The sequence below is a fragment of the Erythranthe guttata genome, chromosome 7, assembly GCF_056151865.1.
Source record: "Erythranthe guttata isolate IM_541 chromosome 7, IM_541, whole genome shotgun sequence".
NCBI lineage: Eukaryota > Viridiplantae > Streptophyta > Magnoliopsida > Lamiales > Phrymaceae > Erythranthe > Erythranthe guttata.
Genome location: NC_142539.1, coordinates 3143534 through 3169365, shown reverse-complemented (window position 1 = coordinate 3169365; position 25832 = coordinate 3143534). Strand labels below are relative to the sequence as shown.

The 25832-nt window shown below is 35.8% G+C and overlaps 1 protein-coding gene and 1 pseudogene across 1 annotated transcript; one reads left to right on the top strand and one right to left on the bottom strand.

Moving 5' to 3' along the window:
• Positions 1–701: 701 nt before the first annotated feature.
• On the bottom strand, positions 702–8471 carry LOC105950039 (pre-mRNA-processing factor 19 homolog 1). The gene is made up of 18 exons (XM_012973364.2): positions 8278–8471; positions 8038–8123; positions 7096–7167; positions 6901–6963; positions 6327–6413; positions 6086–6233; positions 5874–5995; positions 5615–5731; positions 4558–4653; positions 4400–4459; positions 3641–3715; positions 2477–2581; positions 2266–2388; positions 2094–2171; positions 1917–2013; positions 1571–1622; positions 1362–1432; positions 702–1137 (listed from the first exon to the last, which is right to left on the bottom strand). The coding sequence occupies exons 1-18, from the start codon at positions 8288–8290 to the stop codon at positions 1016–1018; spliced, it is 1587 nt and encodes a 528-aa protein (XP_012828818.1). The 5' UTR covers positions 8291–8471; the 3' UTR covers positions 702–1015.
• A 9130-nt stretch (positions 8472–17601) lies between these two features.
• On the top strand, positions 17602–18767 carry LOC105951499 (uncharacterized; annotated as a pseudogene).
• The last annotated feature ends 7065 nt before the right edge of the window (positions 18768–25832 follow it).

Genomic DNA, 25832 nt, shown 5'->3' with positions numbered 1-25832 from the left:
CTATGCAGCAGTTTTACACAATTGATCTATACATAAGAACACACACATATGTGTATTTGTGCTCAGTGGATAGTTATTTATGCAGATCTACGGTTTTAAATCACATTATGTATTTCAATGGGTGTAGGATCTTATAAGCCGAATAGGCGGAGTCGGAATTTGAAAATTCCATCTTTTAAGTCACATATAATATAAATTTCCGATAATTTTGATGAGTGTAATTTTCGAGAAATAAACGAATATTTTCCACAAATAAAATCGTATCGTAAATTGAAATCTAATGTGTATTTCAATACTGTTGTAGAAAGATCAAAAATTGGGACTTCCAAATTCGGATTAAGATAAAAAGTTCCAAAATCAGAAATTTTCTAACAGAAGTCGCAAAATTTCATTCCAGTTTCCACCCCGACAACAGAATATTTACCAACATGCGTTTCCAAAAATAATTTGAAATGAAATTATGTATAATGTTCAAAATACTCCCAACTTCTAAAATAATAACTATCATTATTTCTTGAAGTACTGGCACACACACTTTAAATAGTTTTAGTCGAATTCGACTAACTATTTATTTTTCGCAAATTTTGGTTGGACGATTAAATCTTTTACGTAACTGTGTAAACAGTATAACGCGTATAGATATAGATATATAACTGCATATCACGCTATGAAACTAGTCAAACAAAGTGGTACACATAAACTGGTCTGAACATATAGAAGAATTTGATATTAGCAACTAAAAGCAGAGATCCTACATCAGTAAATACTTCAGGATGGAATTTTCCTACACAAGAACCACGTTTTCTATTGCAAAACCAAGAAAATAAAATGCCGCATCGAGTTGGTGTTATTTTTAGCTCACTAAATAAACCAGGATTTTGTCGATTGAACGAAACTTCGTAGGATTCCAACTATGGCCAACTCCTTTTGAAAACACAACCCAGAAACGGCAAATTGCAGCAGAAAGAATAGACATTAAATAAACCGCAAAATACAGATTCGAGTGTTTTTGCTTTCAAGACTCTGCTGATGGACCAGCATCCTCCTCTGGCAGCCCGAATATTCTGAGATTTCTATCCATTGATCCAGCAGCAACGTATTTTGCGTCGGCACCAAATTTGACACAGTTTACTTTACCTGCATTTCGTGGGAGTGGGCATTATTCACCCTAAAGTTTGAGCAAGTAAAATACTATAGAAGTATTTAAAAAAAATATATAAGCAAAGGCTGTAGTAGTGTCGTGGAAATTAGTGAAAATGCGAGGCGCCGGAAAAAAAAGTCCCAAGTTCAGGGAGAAACATCTCTGTGCAGGCTTGTGAACATACTCAAAGTGCATGTTGGATGAGAGAGAGAAAATTTACCTGTGCCAGACAAGTCGGGTAATATTTTGATGCAATTCCAATCAGATTTGACGTTGGCAACTTGGTAAACTCTGCAATATACCATAAATTAAATGACACCCACTCGCTATAACAAAAGAAGATGAGATGCACACACACACACGCACACACACACACACACACACAGAGACGCAAATCAAAGTCGTAAATGGTACTTCAAGAGAATTAACCTTATATCTGAGCCACCTAGCGCAAGGTAACTTCCACTATGGTCAAATTCCACTGCAAAACAACGTCAATATTATATCAGAAATATATTAGACAGTTCTCCACAAATCAAGGATGATAGAATTTATTTCTCATAACGACTTATTTACTTAAACCAATTAAAGTGCAGTACGGCGAAATTTACAATTGTAAAACGACCCCCTTAAACATGAAATATTTTGGTAGTCTTTCTTTTTTGTATCAAAACTAGCATAAAATCAGTCTGCTTACAGAACCAAGTACTTCAAAAAGTAAGCATCTCAAAATCCCAAAGAACAAAAAATACCAGTCATGATAGAAAAAATTTACCCGACTGCGTAGCAGTATTTTCATCATAAGGAGACAAAGTCCGGAAGTTTCTCAACCTGCGCAGATCCCAAAGCTTAACACCATCGTGAGCTGCAGTCTGAAAATTCAAACAAGATGATTATAACATGGGAACTTATGTGCGTTACATTGATCATTTGCTAAGGAAGGAAAACGTACCGCCAGGAAGTAACCATTCTCCGAAAATGAGATGGCAGTTACTGCCCCTTGATGCCCATCAAACCTCGCGACATTGTTCTGCACATTGTCAGTGAAATTCAAGATTACTTGATGTATCAAAAGTGACAAAAAGGGATAAATTAATTCATAAATTACAATTTAGGATCTGCACCTGACTTTTTACATCCCAAATCTTAACAACAGACCCAGCGGTACCAGTTCCAAGGATGAGACCATCGGGATGAAAAGCAGCAGAAGTGTATCCTCCCTCCGAAGATCCTGAAGCCTCTTCAACCTGCAAAACCCTTATAATTTTTTCAAACCAAGTTCAAAAAAAATAATAAAAAAATTCATTGCATGTAAGATAAAAACTGAGTTGTGACCTGAGCGAGGCATAAACCAGAAGCAAGATCGTAAAAACACCATGTGTTGTCGAGTGAAGCAGTGACAAAGTATTTATTGGTCGCGTGAACCGTAACAGCTTGCACCTATAATGAAAGAGAAGCATGCTAAGAGAATCAGATGCCAAGCATACAAGACTAGAAAGATCCACAACAATTAACAAGCTGAGAAAGAAATTCGTATAATGAGTAGACTTTTTGCAACTGTTTTCATATTTTCTACAATAACATAACAAGTCTCTAGATTTTCTGAATTTGAGTGAATGACTTAAATCTTGAAGATCATTTTTACTTGGTAACTCAGCTCAAATATGCATAAGGAGATGGTTTGACAAACTTAAAAGGCAAGAATAATATTAGCCACATATGTACAAGGTCTTTCTTATAGCCCGTATCTGCTTCCTGCTACTCAATAATTGAGATTGTTATATTGCATTTATTCTTAGAAGCAGCAGAACTAAAGTTCACATATATCACGCACCAACTACTGCATGAAGAAAAAAGAAGAATACAAAATGAAAAAACACATGTGGAGAGATGAAATGAAAATATGAACTGAAGAAGTTGGTTGCTGTATTTCAAAGATCATTATGTAACAACTTGCGGCCATATACTTGACATTTCAAAATTCACCAAGAACTATCATCACAGCATATACTCAGAATATCTCGATAAGAAGAGACAAAAAATGGAAGAGATAGTTTAGGGAATATTTTTTGGTAAAAGAACAACCAAGCCTTCTAACTAATACATATAAGAAATTTCAATAAAATGTTAAAATAGATCAGAAGAAAAAAAAATTCGAAATGTTTCCACAAAATGCATGAACAGGATAAACATGTCTTGGATTAACTGAAAATTGATGTTATGATGCATTTACACCAATTAATTCTTCAACTTTAATCTCTAAGTATCTTTGTTATTACTTATTATGATGCCAATTAAGTTTGATGTGCCAAAGTTTTATTCAACTCTTATTTCAATTACAGATATTCATCAATAACTAGAATACATCACCAACATTCTCCAGTGATGTATAATGCAAAATTTCAGAATCACAAGTTCACTTGACAGTGCCACGATAACACAGTTAACGAAGGTGCTTAATAGAAAAGTATAAGAATCCACGACTAGCAAGTTAATTACCTCAGCAGTATGATCCTTCAAAGTGTGGCTACACTCAAAACCTCCATCTTCGGATCCTCGCCATAGACGAACTGTCTGCAAAAAGCAGAACAATATACTTTCACAAATTCAACTACCTATTGAAAACATTAGTAAAGCAGAATGATATACATAATGTGAAGCAAACAATTAATAGTAAGTTAACTATTAGGCAAACAAAAATTACTGGTTAAAGTGGAACGAAAATAACTTTCAGCAGCAACTAAATTTTTCAAATCAAAGATGACCCCAATTAGTACAAGTTTAAAAAAAATAATATTAAGTTCATTTGACACCCCAACCAAGGAAACACAATATTTATGAACGGGTTGAATTTGCAATATGGCTTGTGAATGAAAAGGTTCCAATTACTATTTAGTATTTCTGAACAAAACAGACGTATTATTCTCGAAGCAAAGCTAAAATAAACCCTGATTCAGTTGAGAACAAATAAAATTTCCAGCTCTCTTGTTACATAAATTTCCAGTTGAGAACCAAAGGTTCATGAATCCAAATCTCCATGTAAGGAGATGTACATAAGAATGAAACAAAACATTCAGGAAAGGTAAATCTTTTTTAACTGAGTGGTCTCCAAAAAGTACTGAAGCACTATCGACAGACTTTAAGATTATAATTAAATTAAATAAGAAACATAGAAAGATACAAAAGCACGCCGCAGTTATGCCAATCTATGATTATATAAGCAAAAGGGGAGGGAAACTTTTAGGAGTATTCATTTACCTTATCAGCAGAGCCAGTAACAACAACTTCACCCTCAGCAGCAAATTTGATACTCGTAACCTACACAGGGGAAGAAAAAGGGATCCAACTTAACAGGGATCGAGTTCAATAAATTTCTCCGAAGGAGACAGGAAGTAAATTATGTAGCACCAGTCTACCTTCTTTGAATGGCCACTAAGAGTAGATACTACTTGGCCTGAAGGTCTATCAAACACAACAGCATTTGAATCAGCCCCAGCAGTCGCAATTATATCCTGAAATAAACATATAAGAGCAACATACTTAATCCAATGAATGATTTATGTTTAGAATCAAATCAATGATTAACAGTTGATTGACCATTATAGACCTATTCTAGAGCCAAATGACGAGCACAACAGAAGAAAACAGGTTAGAAACCAGCTATGAAGTAAAGGAAAATATTAAACTAATATCTAATCATATCATTCATTCTCAATGAGTCCTTTCTTCAAGAAATTATTTTAGATTATTTGTGCTCTTAATATTCTAACAAATCACATACATTGTTTCCTGAATGCTTAAGTTATCTGAAGCAGAGACATCATAATTCAAGAATAGCAGTCATCCACTCTATTAAACTGACTGAAAAATGGAAGAAGGAATCTGATTGAACCAACAAAGAGGCAAAAATCACAATCCACTCCCCAGTAAATGAATGAAACAACCTTGGGATACACTAGTGTTCATCTTCAGCTGAACCTATGTTGCTGAGGATGAAATAAATTTCATTAATGTCAATATATCATGTGGTACTTCATTCCAGATTTAGGTACATCTGAAAACAGTAGTTTATGTTCTAAATGGAAGGATATTTCCCCTTGAAGCTTTTCTACTAATAAAACAAAGGACCTCGTTCAATAAAGCATGTCAGAAAATTGAGCCTTCCATTTTTTTTTTTTTCTCTCTTTTGTTTTTTGGCTTTTTTGGACAGAGCCCAAAAACGCGAGGAAACCCACGTCACTAATAATAGAAGAAGAAACACATCTATGCATGAAAATCAGTTACTAACGTTATAATGCCTGATGTTACAGGTTGAACATACATCCTAAGCCAACATGATAAGTTATGCATTATTGGAACAGTGCTCACAGTTCACCATCAGTACTTAACTTCTCAAATTGAGATGTGCTAAGAGACAATGAAACAACCATAAAGGAAGAATAATAGATAGAATACCAGAGAAACTTCCTATACCTTGGAGTACAGGATGTCCATAGCCAATATGCCAGGTTTGTTGGTTCGATGAAGAGGATTTACAGTGAGCTGAGTGTACCTCTCCACATCCTCAACTGGAGCCAATGTTGAAGGTATCTGGTATTATAAATATATATATATGTTTATTATATATCATAAACACGATAAGCAGAAGAAAAATCTGATGAAAAAATTGGATCCATGGCCAATCCTATGATTCCTATTTCATCTAGAGATGCTATGTTGTTACTGACTTTACCTGTCGCTGCTTCCTTTGTTGTGAAAGAACAGCATTACAATCTGTAAGTTCAGAAATGATACTACTTGAGATTCCTGGGCGACTTCTTTTGCCATCTGGGCCCGTTTCACCATCCTCAATAGCTGCAAGGACAACGGAAACACGAATTGACATCCTGTACAAGAACTAAGAACTTCAAATAGAATGAACTTAAATGTTCAGAAGTCAAGAACCTCTCTTCCCATTGGCCAGAGCAGCAGCATTGACTGCATCAGGCATGGCTTCTGATGCGGGTACATGTCTTTCAGCCTGTGCTAAGAATGCCCATGCCTCATCCCTTTCCTTCTTCAACCTCGCGATTACACGACAAGCAGCATCATGCTGAAAGGAAGAGAAGGAAAATTAGCAATCACAGAATATCATGCCAGAAAATAAAAGATTAACTTACTAAGCATCTAAGTAACTTGAAGCTACCTGATATAGGGCATGGCTTAGCTCTTGCCTGGCAGTATGTAATTGTTGTTCCAATGCAAAATTTGACAGCATTAAGCCATCCCATTCCTGGTTTAGAGAAAAAAAGTTAGAAAAAATTAAACTACAAGTTCTTATTCTACTTTTCCCAAGCTGATGAGACGGATAAGTTAGAGCAAACAGGAAAAATGCAAAAAAAATGAAAAGTGAACCAAATTTTGGTTCAAGCAAAATATTCCTACAGTACCAAAGGACATCAACTAAAGAGACAAAAGGAGAAGATAATCGGAAGGAAGTCAGCTAATTGAGAATTGGCTCTTCCCAGAATAACAAATTCAAAGTTTTGATGATTTACAGATTTACAGCTTTGCAGTGAAAATTCTAAGTCAAAAAAAAGTTACACCATAAAGATTCTCTGAATGCAAAAGGTAAAGATTAAAGATCAAAATATAAACAAATATTTGACATGTTGAATTTGGAGCATTGTATACAATCTAGTTTTTCTATGCAGTTAAATCGGCACCGTTTAAATTTGTATAAGTAACTGATAGGAAAGAAGCAAGGGAACAGGACATACAATCTGAAACATTCCCAGCATCCCAGGAATACTTGCAGCCTGCACCGGTCGGGGCTTCACTATCTGCAAAAAATAATGAAGCTCTTAATTTCTTCGCAATTTTTTTGTGACCCAAAAGGATGTGTAATCCCAGAAATTTACAAAGGGGTCAAATATCAAATCCCAAAATATTAGACATTAGAATAAATTACATACCTTTCCAGTCTTGATTGGGACAATATCATCCACTGTCAAAGGCTCTCCAGTAATTGGACACTTTCCATAATCCTAATTAGATCAGAAAAACATAACAATTCATCTTTTATCACGGAGAGATCCAAAAACATTAAATATTAGATGGATGCTTCAAGTTATTGAAACCATGGACGGGTCTTTTCATCTCATGAAGCAAATAAAAAGAAACTAAAACTATGATAACAATCATTACAAGAGATCAAAGTGTCGCCACTTACAGAAATTCATCGAGATCAACAAAAGAAGCTATATTCCGATACATATTTTCACCATATTACATACTCCTAGTTTACTTTGGAACACAATGATAGATCTAGGAAATCACGTCATGTCATCTAAGCAGTGTAGCTAAAAATACAAACTACTATGCTGCTTCTGAGTTCAATTAGAAGATTATTCTAATTTTATCTTTGTAGACTACAATCCACTAAACATTTTCACAATTCTTATATTTCAACCAAGATTTCGAAACATATAAAAAATGGAAAAATCAAACATCATGCTTGAGAAAACTTTATTTTCTCTTTAAATTCAAGGATTATTCACATACTCTTTAACGGGCAAAATTTCCTATACATACTTTCACCAACTCAAATAGTAATACTAACACTTAATACTACAATGAGAGATTTATGAATCACACCTAATTTCAGCAAAATTTTCCTATAGCTGCCTTAAACCACATTACAGAAAGCTATTTTCACCAATCAATCATTACCACTTAAAATGAAAATATTCAAGAAATCAAACAACCTCTCTTCAGAAAATTTCACCTACTCTTCATACATTACCTCAGAAATCGGCCACAATTCAAAAACAAATAACTCAGCCACATAATGAAATTTACAAGTTCAACCACACACTATACGAAGCAGTATTATTATGCAGTAAAAAGTGACGAACCAAAATGTGGCGCTCAATTAAGCGCTTCTCGAATAGGAGACCGGAAGTTTTCGAGACGACGGGCTCCTCCGGGACCTCGCCGGAAACTGTACGGTCAAGATTCAACATAACAGATCAGATAAGCCAAAACGCCCAATCGAAAAAACACACACACACACACACAAACATACATATACAGAATACTAATTACATTTAAATATGCTGGTAGTAGATGAATGAGAGAGAGAGAGAGAGACTTACTTGAACAATTCATGGTGGTCTCTCACTGTGTGTTCTGTGTGCGCTAGGGTTTATGCTCGAGAGTGAGGATTGGGGAGAAGAGAGAGAAAGAAGAGTGAGAAACGGAGGGAGGGATGAAATATAAAATTGAAAAATAGTAAAAGAAGTAAGACCCGACCCTAAGATTAGGGCAAATTGGTAATGCCAGATCGCTTATCATAACGCCAGAGCAAAAGTCCCATCTTTCCCTTATTTACCCTTTGCTCGTTGACCAGTGACCACTAGTCCACTACTACCTGTACCCCGTAAATTCACTAACATACAGTGTAATTCTCAAATATCCCTCAAATATACCTAAATTACAAAAGTTTCCATCTTATTTCTAAAATTACAATTATCCCATCAAATTAATAAGGGCACCTCCAACAATCTATATTCTATATAAAACTAAGATACACAATCAAAGTTTTCTAATTGAGGAGATTGAGTCCATAATATTTTATAAATTTCAAAATAACCCCACTTACCATATTCACCCATATTAGTATATTACTAATGAATTTATTTCACATTATTAGTTTTTAATTTTTTATCTCTCCTACATGTCAAAATGGTGTCTTTTTATTGGTTATTGATTTTCCTTTTTAATCCATTGCTTCATATTATAAAAAACGTAAATATATAAATGGACATTCCACTTAATTTGGGTTAATTAAATTTTATGCACAATATTATATTAATTGCTAAAAAAAACCCAATTTTCAAATTTCATCTATCCTACATGGCAAAATAGTGTCTTTTTATTGGTTAATGAGTTTTTTTTTATTATAATATTTTCATTAAAAAAATCGTGGGACTGAAATGCAATTATGTTCCACCACATATATCACATATTATTATAAATTTCAAAATAACCCAACTTACCATAGTCACCCATAGTATTAATGAATTAATTTCACAATAATGATTTTTAAATTTTATCTCTCCTACATGTCAAAATGGTGTCTTTTTATTGGTTATTGATTTTCCTTTTTAATCCATTGCTTCATATTAAAAAACGTAAATATATAAATGGACATTCCACTTAATTTGGGTTAATTAAATTTTATGCACAATATTATATTAATTGCCAAAAAAACCCAATTTTCAAATTTCATCTATCCTACGTGGCAAAATAGTGTCTTTTTATTGGTTAATGAGTTTTTTTTTATTATAATATTTTCATTAAAAAAATCGTGGGACTGAAATACAATTATGTTCCACCACATATATCACATATTATTATAAATTTCAAAATAACCCAACTTACCATAGTCACCCATAGTATTAATGAATTAATTTCACAATAATGATTTTTAAATTTTATTTCTCCTACATGTTTATTTTTAAAGTAGTATAGATAAAATAGGTAATTACATCAATTTATATTAATTACTTTTTTTGTTACCTTTTTTATATTCCCTAACTCTACTATAAATTAACATTCAACATGATGTACATTCTTCAACTTTTTCACATACTTTTTTTTTTTTTTTTCTGTTTCGGAGATATGGAGAGAATTCTTGAAAAATAATTGCATTGGTATCACCTACATGCAATGGTATATTCATCATAGTCTTTTTTTTAGTGTAACAATGAGTTATTGTTTTATTTTGTATCTGATTTCTTCATTCAATTTTATATGTAGCCTTTAAAGAATGCTTTTGTTGAGGCTTCTCGGTTGACCGGATTGTCTACTATCAATATTCGATACGAGGAGGGAAATCATTTTCAAGTTGCGGTATCTTCGCGCCAAAAACATGGAAAAATGTATATGTTGTTGACTAAGGGTTGGATAGAGTTTTGTTACGCACATAACATGGTTTGCGGCAACACGTATTCTTTTTTTTTTTAACCAATGGGATGATGTACTTGAGGTGTGGCACGACCCAGCCTTTCCAACGATATGATATGTCTTCGCCCTCCTTAAAGTTTTATTATTAATAATATGAGTTGCATCGATTTATAAATAATTTCCATTTTTTTAGTGTTTTTATTTATCATGTTGAAAGAGCATTGTATACCATTAACATAATTGTGCGCATCCACACGAAAACGAATACCCATAAGATAATTAAATAAATATGTAGAAACGATAAAACAATTATAATATATTACAAAAATAGTCACAATATATATCACGTATTTTTAAATAAAAGAATCCGTTAAATCAATAGAATCAATATACATATTTAAACAATAGATTCCGTTATTTTTATAAGCAATTTTAAATGTTCAAAAAGCATAACCATTATATATAATAGTGTGTAATTAACATGTTTGAAATTTATATTGTTTTTTCCCTAATCCGTTATATATATATATATATATATATATATAATGGTTATGGTTTTTGAACATTTAAAATTGCGTATAAAAATACATACATATATATTTTTGTAATATATATATATATATATATATATATATATATATATATATATATATATATATATATATATATATACTCTCCTATATAGATATAGATATAGATATATAAAATCAATAAAATATGTATACTTATTTTAACAATAGAATCCGTGTATAATATATTTAATTTTTATGGATATATTCAAACAATATAGATTTTATTTCCTTTATACTAATTAATATCGATTTAATCTTTCATATTTATGTAGGTTATCTATAATTAATATAAATTACGCATATAAATATGTTCCTAATCGAAAATTATGCAGCTTATTTATAGGAAATTGCTTATGGATAGTTCATTACATGTAATATGAATAGTTATTAACTATAATATACTCTAATTATAGAACTATTAATTAATTATATTCCATTTACTATTATGATTTACGAAATAATAGAATCCGTATACACAATATATATATATATATATAAATATATATATATCCGTAACAATAGAAACATGTTTTTTTTTATGAAGATGTAATCTTTTATATTTATGTAGGTGATCTAAATTTAATATAGACTAGGCATATAAATATATGCCTAATCGTAATTTATGTATTTTATTAATAGGAAATTGCTTAATTTTAGTTAATTACTTAATTACATGGAATATGAATATTTATTAACTATAATTTACTCTAATTTCGGTACTATTAAATATAATTGTATTTTATTTACTATAATTACGGAACTAAAATTTAGGAATTATAATTTTACTTCCATGATTGTATTTCATTTACTATGATTTAGGAATTATTAAATATCATCATATTATATATACACGGTTCATTTCATTGTTATTCTAAACTGCAGGATAATATTGTTCTCTAGATACTTCATCAGCCGACCATCGTTCTCTTTTTGTGAATCGTGAGTATAATATTATTTTAGAATAATCTTTTACCTTTTTTTATTTTATTTTTTTTCATTCACGATACCCGAGCATATGAATTAATGTAACTTTATCATATAGATTATATATTATACTTTATGCATATTTTGGAATATATATAATTCAAGAGTTGTTATCGTATATTCATCTTTTATTGTTTAATTTAATTCACTAACAAAATTTTAATTACGTGTATTAAACACATATAGATGTCAAGGCAAGTAGATCTCATTAGAAACTTGGGAGGTGAAAAAAAGTCTTGGAATCTCAAAATCCGTGTTTTGCACATTTGGGAACAGCCAAATTATTTTAAGAAAGATCTTCAAGACATGGAGATGGTATTCATTGATGAACAGGTGATTATTTTATTTTAAAACGTCAAATATGATTGTTAGGAAAATATATTTTTCACATTTGTTTTTTAATTACGCAGGGTGATACGGTGCAAGCTTCCATTAAGTATACACTGTTATACAGATTTGAGTCTAAGATCAAAGTGAACAGATGTTATGTAATGTCAAACCTATCTGTTTTTTTTAGTGTCAAGACCTACAAGCATGCCTTGAATGACTATAGAGTAACTTTTGAATATACATCTACTGTGAGAGAAGTTGACGTTCCGTCCATTCCAATGTATTCATTTAAGTTCACACCTTACGCAGATATACAACAAGCGTCAAACAACAATGAGTATACGATAGGTATTAAATTTTTCCATTGATGTTTTTCTTAATATTTAGCATTTATTTACTGGATGTATTCTTACAATTGTTTAATATTAATTGCAGATGTTATTGGTTCGCTTTTGTCGATAGGTTCATTGAATCACCTATCGGGTGGAACAAAACAAAACATTTCATTTGAACTTGAAGATATTGAGTATTTTCAAAAATAACTAAAATATATTTTTTTGGATTTTAAATCATTTATGTTTTCATGTGTTTTACATATCAATTATCATTTTATTTGGTTCGAAGGTCAACTGTTTGTTATGGGGAAAGTTTGCTGAATACATACTTCAACGAATTCAAGATATTGGTGTAGGGCCGTATATTGTTGTAATACAATTTGCAACGACTGAGATAAAGACTGGTATTAGTTTGTTCAATAATTTCTTTTATGCATCATGTATAATTAATGTTAGGGTCATTTATTACATTTCACTATTATTGTTATGTTTTCGTAGGTGAAGTTCAGGTATCTAACCATTGGCATTCATCACGCGTGCTTATAAATGAGGAAATACCTGTAATTAATGAGTTCAAATCGAGGTTACAATTGTATATTTAAATGCATTAATTATGTTTTTTTAAAATTGATTTTTTCGTTACGATTTATTTGCATGTAACTTTTCATTTTAGTCTCATTCGGAGTAAACCAAATAGTGGTCAAGTGATCAGTCAAAAATCGTCGCAGTCTTCTTACTCGATGGAAGATGATTTTATACGTAAGACTGTCAGAAAAATTTTGGACGAACTGAGTGACACAAATGAGGTAATAACGATGTATTTGCTACATTATTTATTCGTACATTTTCAGTAAAATACTAATAGGAATCATTTATCAAAATTGATTATAACTATACTTAACTGATGGTTATTTTCACATTTTAGCCTGGCAAATACGTTGTATTGACCACTATTAAGGGTCTTGTGAAAACATCAAAGTGGTGGTACAATGGTTGCATTAAGTGTAATAGATCTGCTAGACAGGATTCAAAAATGTGGTATTGTCACGTTTGCATAGCTCATTGGCCTACTGCTAAACCAACATATGTACTATTTTTTTTTTCTTTGGGTTAATTATATTACTATTCTACAAATACTTTTCATTCACATTTTGTTATTCTCTTTAGTTATAAAGTTGAAGTCATTGTCATGGACGATACAAATTCAGCTTCGATGATTGTATTTGGGAAAGAAGCTGAAAGGATGCTAGATATTCCTGTAGAAGTATTAATTCAAACAGTCCAAAACAGGGTACATTGATCAACCACTCATCCTTTTTTTTTTATCTAAAATATATATTTTTTTAGAGTAATCAATTAATTTTGTATTTTTATCATTTATTTATTTTTAATGCTATGAAGGGAGAAGAACTTGTGGAGTATCCTATGGAACTTGAGGGGTTAATTGATCGAAGAATGTTATTCAAAATTGCTATCAAGGGTGATAATGTTGCCAATGAAGATCATAAAACTAAAAACGTACAATGTCCAAAAAGTTTGCACAGATGATGCTATCATTGCTTCATTTTTTAAGCATTACGAAATGGATGCGGTATTGATAATTAACTTTAATATAATTCTTTCTTTTTATTTTAATACGTGGTTTTGAATGTGTATGTATCTTATAATATTGCAGAAACATGATAATGGTTCATCGTCGCTGAGTGTCAATTATGACAACGATGGGTGTGTCTTCTCATCAAAGGTTGACAATTTATTTTTGATTAATTGTCCATATGTTGCACTGCACGTAAGAGATGTTTCACAAATACACAAATATTTTACGTAATTCTTTGCTAATTTATAGGACTCTGGAACGTGTTCTAATTTTAACGATGGCGTTGTGGATGGTGATATCACAACTAATGCTATTGTGGATGATGATGTCAACGCTATTACTCCAATGAAGCGATCCAACGATTGTATTTTGGATAGTATTCTCAATGATCCTACCGTCCAGCAATCATCCACCAAATTATTGAAAAAGATCAAACAAGAGAAAATGGAGTAATGTATTATTTAAATTTATTCGTCATTTTTTGTTATTCATTTCGATTTTCTTTGGTATTTCGTATTTAGAGACACAATATGTTTTTCTATTTTGAGACAATGTCCTTAATACTTTTGCATGAAGCTTATTTCAATAAAGTTACTTATGTTTTTTAATGCGGCAAACGTATTTATTCATTTATGCCAAAATGAATTATGCATATTAATAAAATTGTTTATATATTTGAACATTAATTGCGTTACAAAGATTATACATTGACATACGAAAGAGAGTACCCATATAGTCATATAGATAACATTGTTATTTTTACGTAAATATTTGTATTTATAAATATAATAATTTATATTATATTCTACGATCTACGTAATATATTTTATGAAACATTTACGTATGAATCAGATTAATCACCCATGTGTTAATATATTTTCAAATAAAATTGATAAATTAATACCGGTTAAAATACTTTTTATAATTACATGTATTAAATTAACAATAATAAATTATTATAACATGTTTAGTAACCAACTTATTCACACGTAAATGCCTCTTTCAATATGAAAATTAAATATTTTACATTCTACTAAAACCTATTAATATTTATGTTTTTTAATCTCGCGTTGTGTTTATGGTAATATGATCCGATATTTTCAATAAAATATACATTATTTAAGGCAAATATATTAATCATCTATATAAGATTTTTAGTCTTTTTTCTATTAACTTTGACATTAATTATGAAATCCGTGGACTGTAATAATTAAATATTGATATGAATATAGTGTGTGTGTTTTCTAACTTTATTTTAAATACTCATATATTTTGAAATATTTTGATTATAGAAAGAGTATTAATTTATGCAATGTTAACTTAAATCAATTATATTTTTAAAATATCACTATATATCATTTATTCCTAGATTAAAGCTCATTTTAAAATTTGAATTTTTAATTTTTAATCTACTTTCCAAATTATGCGTATATTCCAAACTATATAATCTACCTAACCCAATGTTATTTTCAATAATCAAGCCACATTCTTCAAATTATTTTTTAATACCGTATGTTTACATTTTTTATGCAGATGTATGCACAATAGAATTTCAGAAACGAGGTCTACCGCATGCACATATTTTATTGTGGTTGCATAATGACGACAAGCCCAAGAATCCAGAAGAAATTGACAGGATCATATGTGCTGAAATTCCTGACGAAGAAAACGACAGAAAGATGTACCAGTTGGTGGAGAAGTATATGATACATGGACCGTGCGGTCAGGCGAATTTGAAATCTCCATGTATGAAAGATAGAGTTTGCACGAAGCGATTTCCAAAGCCGTTTGTGCAGCGCACTGAATCAGATGCAGATGGGTTTACAGTGTATAGGAGAAGGGAAGATGGCAGAACAGTTACGAAGAAGAAGACTACTCTTGATAATGGGTTTGTGGTCCCCTACAATCGTATATTGTTGAGTAAATACCGAGCTCACATTAATATCGAGCTATGCAACCAAAACAAGTCAATTAAATATCTGTTCAAATACGTAAACAAGGGGCATGACCGAGTCACAGCGGCATTTTATGAGACACGCAATACAGATGGCGGTGCTGAGATTCGTGATGAGATAAAGATGTACTACGACTGCAGATATCTTTCGGTGTGTGAGGCAATGTGGAGGTTGTTTAACTTTGATATTCATTACAGAGACCCATCCGTAATTAGGCTAAGCTTTCATCTCCCCGATCATCAGCCAATTGTCTTCAATGAAAACCAGTCGTTACAAAGTGTGTTGGATAGGCCATCTGCCAAGCAAACTATGTTCCTGGCGTGGTTTGAGGCCAACAAGAACTATCCACATGCAAGGGACTTGAGGTACGGAGATTTTCCACAACAATTTGTGTATAAAGAGGATTCTCGAACTTGGGTGCCAAGGAAAAAAAGATTTTCTATCGGTAGGATTGCGAATGTTCCCCGTGGAAAGGGGAAAGACTATTACCTTAGGTTGTTACTTAACATTCAAAGGGGATGCACGTTCTACGAGGACATCAGAAAAGTTTTTGACATCGTCTACCCTACGTTCAGGGATGCATGTTATGTGTTGGGTTTGCTAGATGACGACAAAGAATACATAGATGCAATAAAAGAAGTGAATACTTGGGCATCGGGGGATTATATAAGAAGGTTATTTGCGGTTATGCTGCTTTCCAATAGCTTAAGTCGGCCCGAACATGTTTGGCAAAGTTGTTGGTTGGATTTGGCTGATGGTATTGCTTACAAACAATAATGTCTTCATAAAAATCCAGGTATGGCAATTTGTATGGCATTGTATTCAATTAGATTTTACGTATTAATCATTCTTTTAATATTGTCTCTGTACGATTTCAACTAGATGCACATAATTTATCCATTTTTTTATTGTTGAAGATTTACATATATCGGATGAAAGCTTGAAAAACTATACTCTCACCGAAATAGAAAAAATATTGCAAAGCAATGGTAAAAGCCTGAAAAATTACGCGCCTATGCCAGTTCCAATCGAATACTCATATGAGGACACATAAAACATATTGGTGTTAGATGAACTGGATTACGACCGGTTTGAAATGGGTAGAGAACTTCAACAGTGTCTTGCTTCCATTACAGATGAGCAAAGAAAGGTTTATGATGTAGTCATGGATGCAGTAACCAATAACAGTGGTGGAATGTTCTTTCTATATGGCCATGGTGGAACGAGAAAGACGTTTCTATGGAAAACTCTTTCGGCTGCAGTTCGTTCGAATGGAGAGATTGTAATTAACGTTGCATCGAGTGGTATAGCATCGTTATTGCTCCCCGGTGGAAGAACAGCTCATTATCGATTCGGACTACCCATAAATGTACATGAGAGTTCCACCTGCAGCATATCGCAACAAAGTCCACAGGCAGAGTTGCTCATAAGGACAAAGCTTATTATATGGGACGAGGCTCCTATGATGCATAGATACTGTTTTGAAGCCCTTGACAAGACAATGAAGTCAATATTACAGGCTGACAAACCCTTTGGGGGTAAGGTGGTTGTTCTTGGAGGTGATTTTAGGCAGATTTTACCAGTTGTGCTCAAAGCATCAAGGCAGGACATAATACATGCTACGATAAACTCCTCTCCGCTGTGGAATTTCTGTCGTGTCATGAAGTTGACTAAGAACATGAAATTGCAGTCATGTTCTTCTCCATCTAATGTGGATGAGATAAAAGGATTTGGAGACTGGATACTGAATGTTGGTAATGGGGATGTTGGGGAAGACAATGATGGTGAAGCTTCGATAGAGATTCCAGATGACATGTTGATTGGTGATTCAGAAGATCCATTCAGAGACCTACTCGAATTCGTTTACCCGGATTTGTTGAGTAACATGTACGATCGAGATTATTTTCAAGGGAGGACAATTCTTGCACCAACTAATGAATGCGTCGAGTCTGTGAACGATCACTTAATGTCTCTCCTTCCAGGAGAGGATAAGGTGTACCTGAGCTCAGATAGTATGTGTAGGGACGAGCACACAACGGAGGATAATGCAGAAATTTATTCGACTGAATTCCTCAACACAATAAGATGCTCCGGAGTTCCTTCTCATGCGTTGAGGATCAAGGTTGGTGCACCCGTTATGCTAATAAGAAACATCGATCAAGCTAGAGGATTGTGCAACGGTACCAGACTTCAAATTATTAGAACTGGCATTCACGTTATGAGTTGCAAAATTCTTTCCGGAAAAAATATCGGTGACATGGTGTTCATTCCTCGGATGACTTTAATACCATCTAACTCCGGACTGCCAATTAAATTTCAGAGAAGATAATTTCCGTTGATTGTTTCTTTTGCAATGACGATAAATAAAAGCCAAGGCCAAACTCTTTCGCATGTTGGTTTGTATCTTCCTAGGCCTGTCTTCAGCCATAGTCAACTATATGTTGCAGTGTCCAGAGTTAAGAGCAGAGGTGGCATTAAGATATTCATCAAGTCGGATTCGGGTGAACTCACCAATGTTACTAGAAATGTCGTGTACAAGGAAGTATTTCATCGAATTTGAAGGTAGAAAATATTTTCATATTTATCATTTATTCATGTAACATGTTTTTTATTTTATTTTTAAAGAACTTATTCTTTTGCAGGTGTTTCTTATCTATATATTTTCCCCGGTGCGATGTTATTTTCAGTCATTTCCCTATGGTGCTCGGTGCAATTCTTATTATCTTTAAGATTTATTTTTGACGATATACTAATATTTAATAGTATTCTTATATTATAACTATGAAGAACATGACACTTATAACATATTTTTATTATCGTTGGTCGATTACGTTATGTACTTAGATTCAGTGACCGTAATAATTGTTATCTGCTTAAATTTATTTTTGAGACATGTATTTTCATTCAAAAATATGTCGCCCCGTGCATCGCACGGGTGAATACTAGTAAACTATAAAGGGGTTATTTTACATACCCCTAGCCACCAAATAAACTAGGGATAAACTCAAATCCAAATCATCATTTGACATACCCCTGGAGAAGCGAAAGTACTATATTACCCTTATATGCAATTTTCGGCCAAACTGCATCAGCATAATGGTCCTGCATTTATCATTTTCGCTGATTTATTTATTATTATTATTTTCTTTTTTTTTTCTTTTTTAAACCTGTTTGTTAAATATATATATATTTATTTTTTTATTTTTTTTATTTTTTTTAAATTAAAAATAATAATTTTTTTTTTTTAATTTTTTTTTAATTTTTCTTTTTTAATTTTCAAAACAATATGCTTACAGTACTGAAAATAACTACATGTAACTATAGTACCTATAGTAATTCATAGTTATGTTCGTTTTTTTCCCATGTTTTTAGTCGATCAATTGTATACACACACGAATACTGACTTATACAAAATAAATTCATAAAACCCCAACAAAAATTTACATATTTCAATATTTTTATTATAAATCACATCAGAACCAATAAAATACAAATCAAAAATACACAAATATACGCATATATAACTACATGTTACTATAGTAATGTATAGTAATGTACAGTAATGTATACAGTCAGTTGAACAAATCAGATGTAACTTCAAAAAAAAAATTGACACCTTCAAGGAAAAGGATCAATGGCCTTCATTAAGCTGCAATTGCAAAATCAAAACAAAAAGAAATTACTTTAGTGCAAATCAACAAAATTTGAAGAAAAACATCAAAACACCCAAAAATCAACAAACACTAAGAGATCGAGAGATAGAGAGAGAGTTTATTGCTGGGAAATGCTACAGATTTTAAATCAAACAGACAGTGACTCCTCACCCCCTCGCCTCCTACCAAAATCCTAGACGCCGCTAATAACCACCCACGGTTCCGCGCGCCCACAAATGCAAAAAAATATAGAAATAAATCTGAAAATATAAAAATAAACGAAATTACCATCAAAATATAAATCCCGACGAGAGGAATCCAACGGTGGGTGACCCGTCAAATTTCGACGGGTGGAACACAAAATAAAGCTCCGGCAAGACCACCGTCCTCGAATGAAAAAAAATTGCAGAAACAGATCAGCGCTCAAAACTGAATGAAATCACCACCAAAAGAAGGAGCTCTACGAGAGGAATCCAACGGTAGTTAAACCATCGAATTCCGACCACCGGAGAGAGAGTTATGGCTCCGGGAAGCAATTTCGCCGGTGGGAGGTTTGTGGAGGCGGGATTTTGAATATGGGAGAAGAAGAGAGAGACCGTGAGTGGCTAGGGTTTAAAACTGATTTTAGAAGGGTATTATAGGAACTTCAGGGTAGCCCAGGGGGTATGTCAAAATATTTTCGAAATGAGGGGGGTTTCCCCTAGAGTGTAATATACTTGGTAGTTAGTTCTATATAATTTGGAAATGAGGGGGGTCTACAAAATAATCCCAACTATAAAACGTAAGATACTATAAGTTTTTTATCTGTTCAACAGTGTTTTAAACAAGCTATTTTTTACTGCTCCAACCACATCATTTATCCTTTAATATTTTATTTTAGTTTATTATTTTAGTATAAAATGGCGTCGTTTAACAATAGAATAAAAAAAAAAAAAAAAGAGATATGCTTAGAAGCATTTAGACAAAAATGGAGAAAAAGAAAAGAATGGGAAATCTCTCAAGGGCGAGAAAACAATTTCGTCGGTGATATGCCTAATTGGGCCAACCCAATGGGCCTACAATTTCTTTACCTACTGGGCTACGAGCCCAATATCGAAGACCAATATCACCGAGGCCCAAACACCTTCAAGTAAGGCTTGGGCCCAACAAAGCAAACCCAACCCAATAAACGACATATAAATAGAGGTTTTACTCATTTTATTAAGGTACGTCCTATTAACTGAGCAATACAAAAACGCGTATTCTCTGGACTATTTCTATGATCAGCACGTCTGACTTGAGCGTCGGAGGGGTTTCCGCCGGATCAACCCCCGGCTTAGTTCATGTGTTCTATGGTCGCAGGTACCTCAGGATCATCAAGTTGTCAAGCTACTGATCTGCTTTGCTCTCCCAGTTCATTTTCTACACCACCCTAGGTGAGCTATATTTTAGCATCATCATTTTGGCGCCGTCTGTGGGAACGATGCAAACCAGATCACGTAGCCAACAAGATCCTCCTGAGGCGTCTGCTCTGAGAGAAAATGACACAGCTAACGACCTCCCACCTCGCGGAGGCTCTGGCTTGCCACCTCCTCCACATCCCATGGATCCGCCTCGCGAGGTTCAGGTGATCCCCCCTCGGGACCCACCACTCGCCGATCCACCACTCCCTGCTCCTCGAATGGTTCAAATAACCGAGGATGCGCTTCAACGCATGATAGCAGAAGCTTCAACTCGCGCTGTCACAGAGGCCGTGACCCAATATATCGCCACGATGGGAGCAGATGCTCCCAACGCGATACCAACACTTGCTCCACATGTGGAGCCACCTATGGCACCACCGCCATCGACTCCATGAGGGCTTACATCGCCCCCAAAATATTTCTTTCGCCAAGGGTTATCGACTCCCTGGGGGATTACATCTGCCCCCAAAATATTTCGCTCGCCAAGGGTTATCGACTCCCGGGGGCTTACATCTGCCCCCAAAATATTTCGCTCGCCAAAGGTTATCGACTCCCTGGGGCTTACATCGCCCCAAAAATATTTCGTTCGCCAAGGGTTATCGACTCCCTGGGGGCCTACATCTGCCCCCAAAATATTTCGTTCGCCAAGGGTTATCGACTCCCTGGGGGCTTACATCTGCCCCCTAAATATTTCGTTCGCCAAGGGTGATCGACTCCCTGGGGGTTCACATCGCCCCCAAAACATTTCATTTGTCATAGCAGGAGCCAACGCTCCTCCTCGTGAGGCCCCACTGGGTCCTCAACATGATCAATTTCTACTTATTTCTCGAACGGTTCAGATAACCGAAGAAGACCTTCAGCGTATGATCACGGAAGATTCAACTCGTATTGCCACTGAATCAGTGGCACCATATATCGCCAAGGTTGGGCATCTCACCCCAGTGGTTTGTGATCGCCTCATCCTAAATGGGGGCTATCCCATCCTAAAGTTGGGCATCTCGTCTCAAGGGTGGTACATCCACTTACCTTTGAACCCCAAGGGGTTTCACATCCCATCAAGTGTTTCACGTCCCTACTTCAAAAACAGAAAAATGGTCTGACGCACACGCGCGAACCAATAGCATAACCGTGCGCATCCACCTAGAGCGCCTCATCCTACAGTGGGCAGATATCTCCATCCCAAGGTTGAGCATCGTCCATACCTTTCAACCCCAAGTGGGTTCACATCACATCTCAAGAGACGAGTATAATCTCCCTACTAAAAAAAAAAAAAAAAAAAAAAAAAAAATAGAACATCCCCATGGGGGTGCACATCCATCTCAAGGAACGAGGATATCTCCCTACTCAAAAAATAGAACATCCCCAAGGGGGTGCACATCCCATCTCAAGGAACGAGGATAATCCCCCTACTCAAAAAATAGAACATCCTCAAGGGGGTGCACATCCCATCTCAAGGAACGAGAATAATCTCCCTACTCAAAAAATAGAACATCCCCAAGGGGGTGCACATCCCATCTCAAGGAACGAGAATAATCTCCCTACTCAAAAAATAGAACATCCCCAATGGGGTGAACATCAACCACGTAAAAAAAAAAAAAAAAAAAAAAAAAAAAGAGGGTAAAATCGCGCACGCGAGACCCCAGAAGAAGATGAAAAAAGAGAAAAAAAAAGAAGAAGAAGAAAAAAGAAGAAGATGAAAAAGAAGAAGAAGAAAAGAAGAAGAAGAAGAAAAAAGAAGAAGAAGAAAAAAGAAGATGAAAAAATACAAGAACAAGAAAAAAAAAAAGAGTAAAAGAAGAAGAATTAGAAGAAGAAAGAAAGAAGAAAGAAGAAGAATTAGAAGAAAAAAAGAAAAACAACAAAAAAAAAGAGAGGAAAGGAGGCGCGCGTCAGCAAAAGCGCAAAAAAAAAAAAAAAAAAAAAAAAAAGGGAGAAGAGGCGCGCGTGGACGACACGCGCCTGACGCGCGCTAGCTGACGCGCGCCTGCGTCAGCGTCAGAAAAAAAAAAAAAAAAAAAAAAAAAAAAAAAAGGGAGAAGAGGCGCGCGTGCACCGCACGCGCGCGTGGACGACACGCGCTTGCGTCAGCGTCAGGAAAAAAAAAAAAAAAATTTATTGGAGCGCGCGCGCGCACTTTCCAAGGAGCCTTGGACTGCTTGCTCCCATCAAATCGCGCTCAACTTTCACCGTCCTCCACCAAATTGCGCGTAGATTTTGACTCGCTTCTCCAAATCGCTCGAGAATTTCAACACGCTCCACCACATTCCGCGAGCTCTTTAACGCACCTACTAAATACGTTCGTTATCAAATGGAAAATAAAAAAAAAATTATTTCTCCACCCCATGCCAACGATTAACGCAAGACAACAGCACCGATCTACTCTCAATACGATCCGGTACCCCTTTCGACTTGGCTCCCACATCGTCTCGAGAGTGGGGGGCTTGCGAGACAACTCCCACGAGGAGCCAACTCCCTACGAAACCATAGCGAGTTAACTCCCACGAGGAGACTACTCGCTCTGTCCTATAACCCGTTGCGAGACAACTCCCACGAGGAGCCAACTCCCTCGGGTCTCAACGCCATAGCGAGATAACTCCCACGAGGAGCAAACTCGCTCGGCCCTACACACTCGTTGCGAGACAACTCCCACGAGGAACCAACTCGCTCGGAACTACAACCCGTAGCGAGACAACTCCCATGAGGAGATAACTCGCTCCGTCCTACAACCCGCAGCGAGACAACTCCCACGAGGAGCCAACTCCCTCGGATCTACGAAACCATAGCGAGATAACTCCCACGAGGAGACCATTCACTCCGTCCTATAGCCCGTTGTGGGACAACTCCCACGAGGAGCTAACCCCCTCTAGTCTCAAAACTACAGCGAGACAACTCCCACGAGGAGTCCACTCGCTCAATCCTACAGCCCGTTGCGAGGCAACTCCCACGAGGAGCCAACTCGCTCGGTCCTACGAACCCATAGCGAGACAACTCCTACGAGGAGACCACTCGCTCCATCCTACGACCCGCAGCGAGGAAACTCCCACGAGGAGCCAACTCGCTCGGTCCTACGAACCCACAGCGAGATAACTCCTACGAGGAGACCACTCGCTCCATCCTACGACCCGCAGCGAGGAAACTCCCACGAGGAGCCAACTCGCTCGGTCCTACGAACCCACAGCGAGATAACTCCTATGAGGAGACCACTCGCTCCATCCTACGACCCGCAGCGAGGAAACTCCCACGAGGAGCCAACTCGCTCGGTCCTACGAACCCACAGCGAGATAACTCCTACGAGGAGACCACTCGCTCCATCCTATGATCCGCAGCGAGATTACTCCCACGAGGAGCCAACTCGCTCGGTACTACAACCTACAGCGAGATAACTCCCACGAGGAGACAACTCGCTCGGTACCCCAACCCGCAGCGGGACAACTCCCACGAGGAACTAACTCGCTCGATATTACAAATCCGTTGCAAGGCAACTCCCACATGCAACCACCTCGCTCGATAATAAGACTCGCTGCGAAACAACCCCCACGAGGAGACAACTCGCTCAGAGCAACCTCAATCCACACGCGCCTAAATCGCGCATCATCCAATGCTCCTACAACTTCGCTCAAGACAACTCTCTCGAAGAGCAAACTCGCTCGATACTACAACCCGCAGCGAGACAACTCCCACGAGGAGTCAACTCGCTCGACACTACAAATCCGTTGCAAGATAACTCTCACGTGCAACCACCTCGCTCGATAATATTACTCACCGCGAGACAACTCCCATGAGGAGACAACTCGCCCGAAATTCACCATATAATCGCAAGCTCAAGTTAGCACGATTACAACCCTAGAAGCACTTAGAGATATTATGAGAATCTATATAGCCTGGCCAGCTTGATTACTCAAATTTATCTACTTGTTTTCTATGGGTCATTCATTAAAACGTGGCCACGGTCCAAACATACTTAAGACCCACGAGGTCTAACAAGGGGCACGACCCCCATATAAAAAAAAAATCTTGAGAGCCTGATCCCCTCATCAAGTACATCACGCAGAAGACTATATGTAAACACATACGAGCAACGCGTCAAAACATTGAAAATGTCGAAAAATAACAACTCCCACGAGGAGAATACTAGCTCCGTGCTACTACATTATCAGGAGACAACTTCCACGAAGACGTAACTCGATCAACTCGATTACCCCAGAGACAACTCCCACGAGGAAATTACTTGATCCGTGCTACTACATTATCGCGAGACAACTCCCACGAGGAGATAACTCGATCAACACTATTACCCCGCGGCAAGATAACTCCCACGAGGAGATAAATCGCTACTACATCGTCGCGGGACAAAACCGACGACTCAATTAATTTATATCGCGGCAACTTTGTCGCGCTATGCGCCAACGCGCATTCACACCCCTCCGACACACGCTCCAACGCGTTTTCGCATACCATTAGGCCATACGCCAACGATCGACTTCTACAATTTTTACTCTCGACACGATCTGAGACCCATCACAACATGGCCCCCACATCGACTCGAGAGTGGGGGGCTTAATGATATGCCTAATTGGGCCAACCCAATGGGCCTACAATTTCTTTACCTACTGGGCTACGAGCCCAATATCGAAGACCAATATCACCGAGGCCCAAACACCTTCAAGTAAGGCTTGGGCCCAACAAAGCAAACCCAACCCAATAAACGACATATAAATAGAGGTTTTACTCATTTTATTAAGGTACGTCCTATTAACTGAGCAATACAAAAACGCGTATTCTCTGGACTATTTCTATGATCAGCACGTCTGACTTGAGCGTCGGAGGGGTTTCCGCCGGATCAACCCCCGGCTTAGTTCATGTGTTCTATGGTC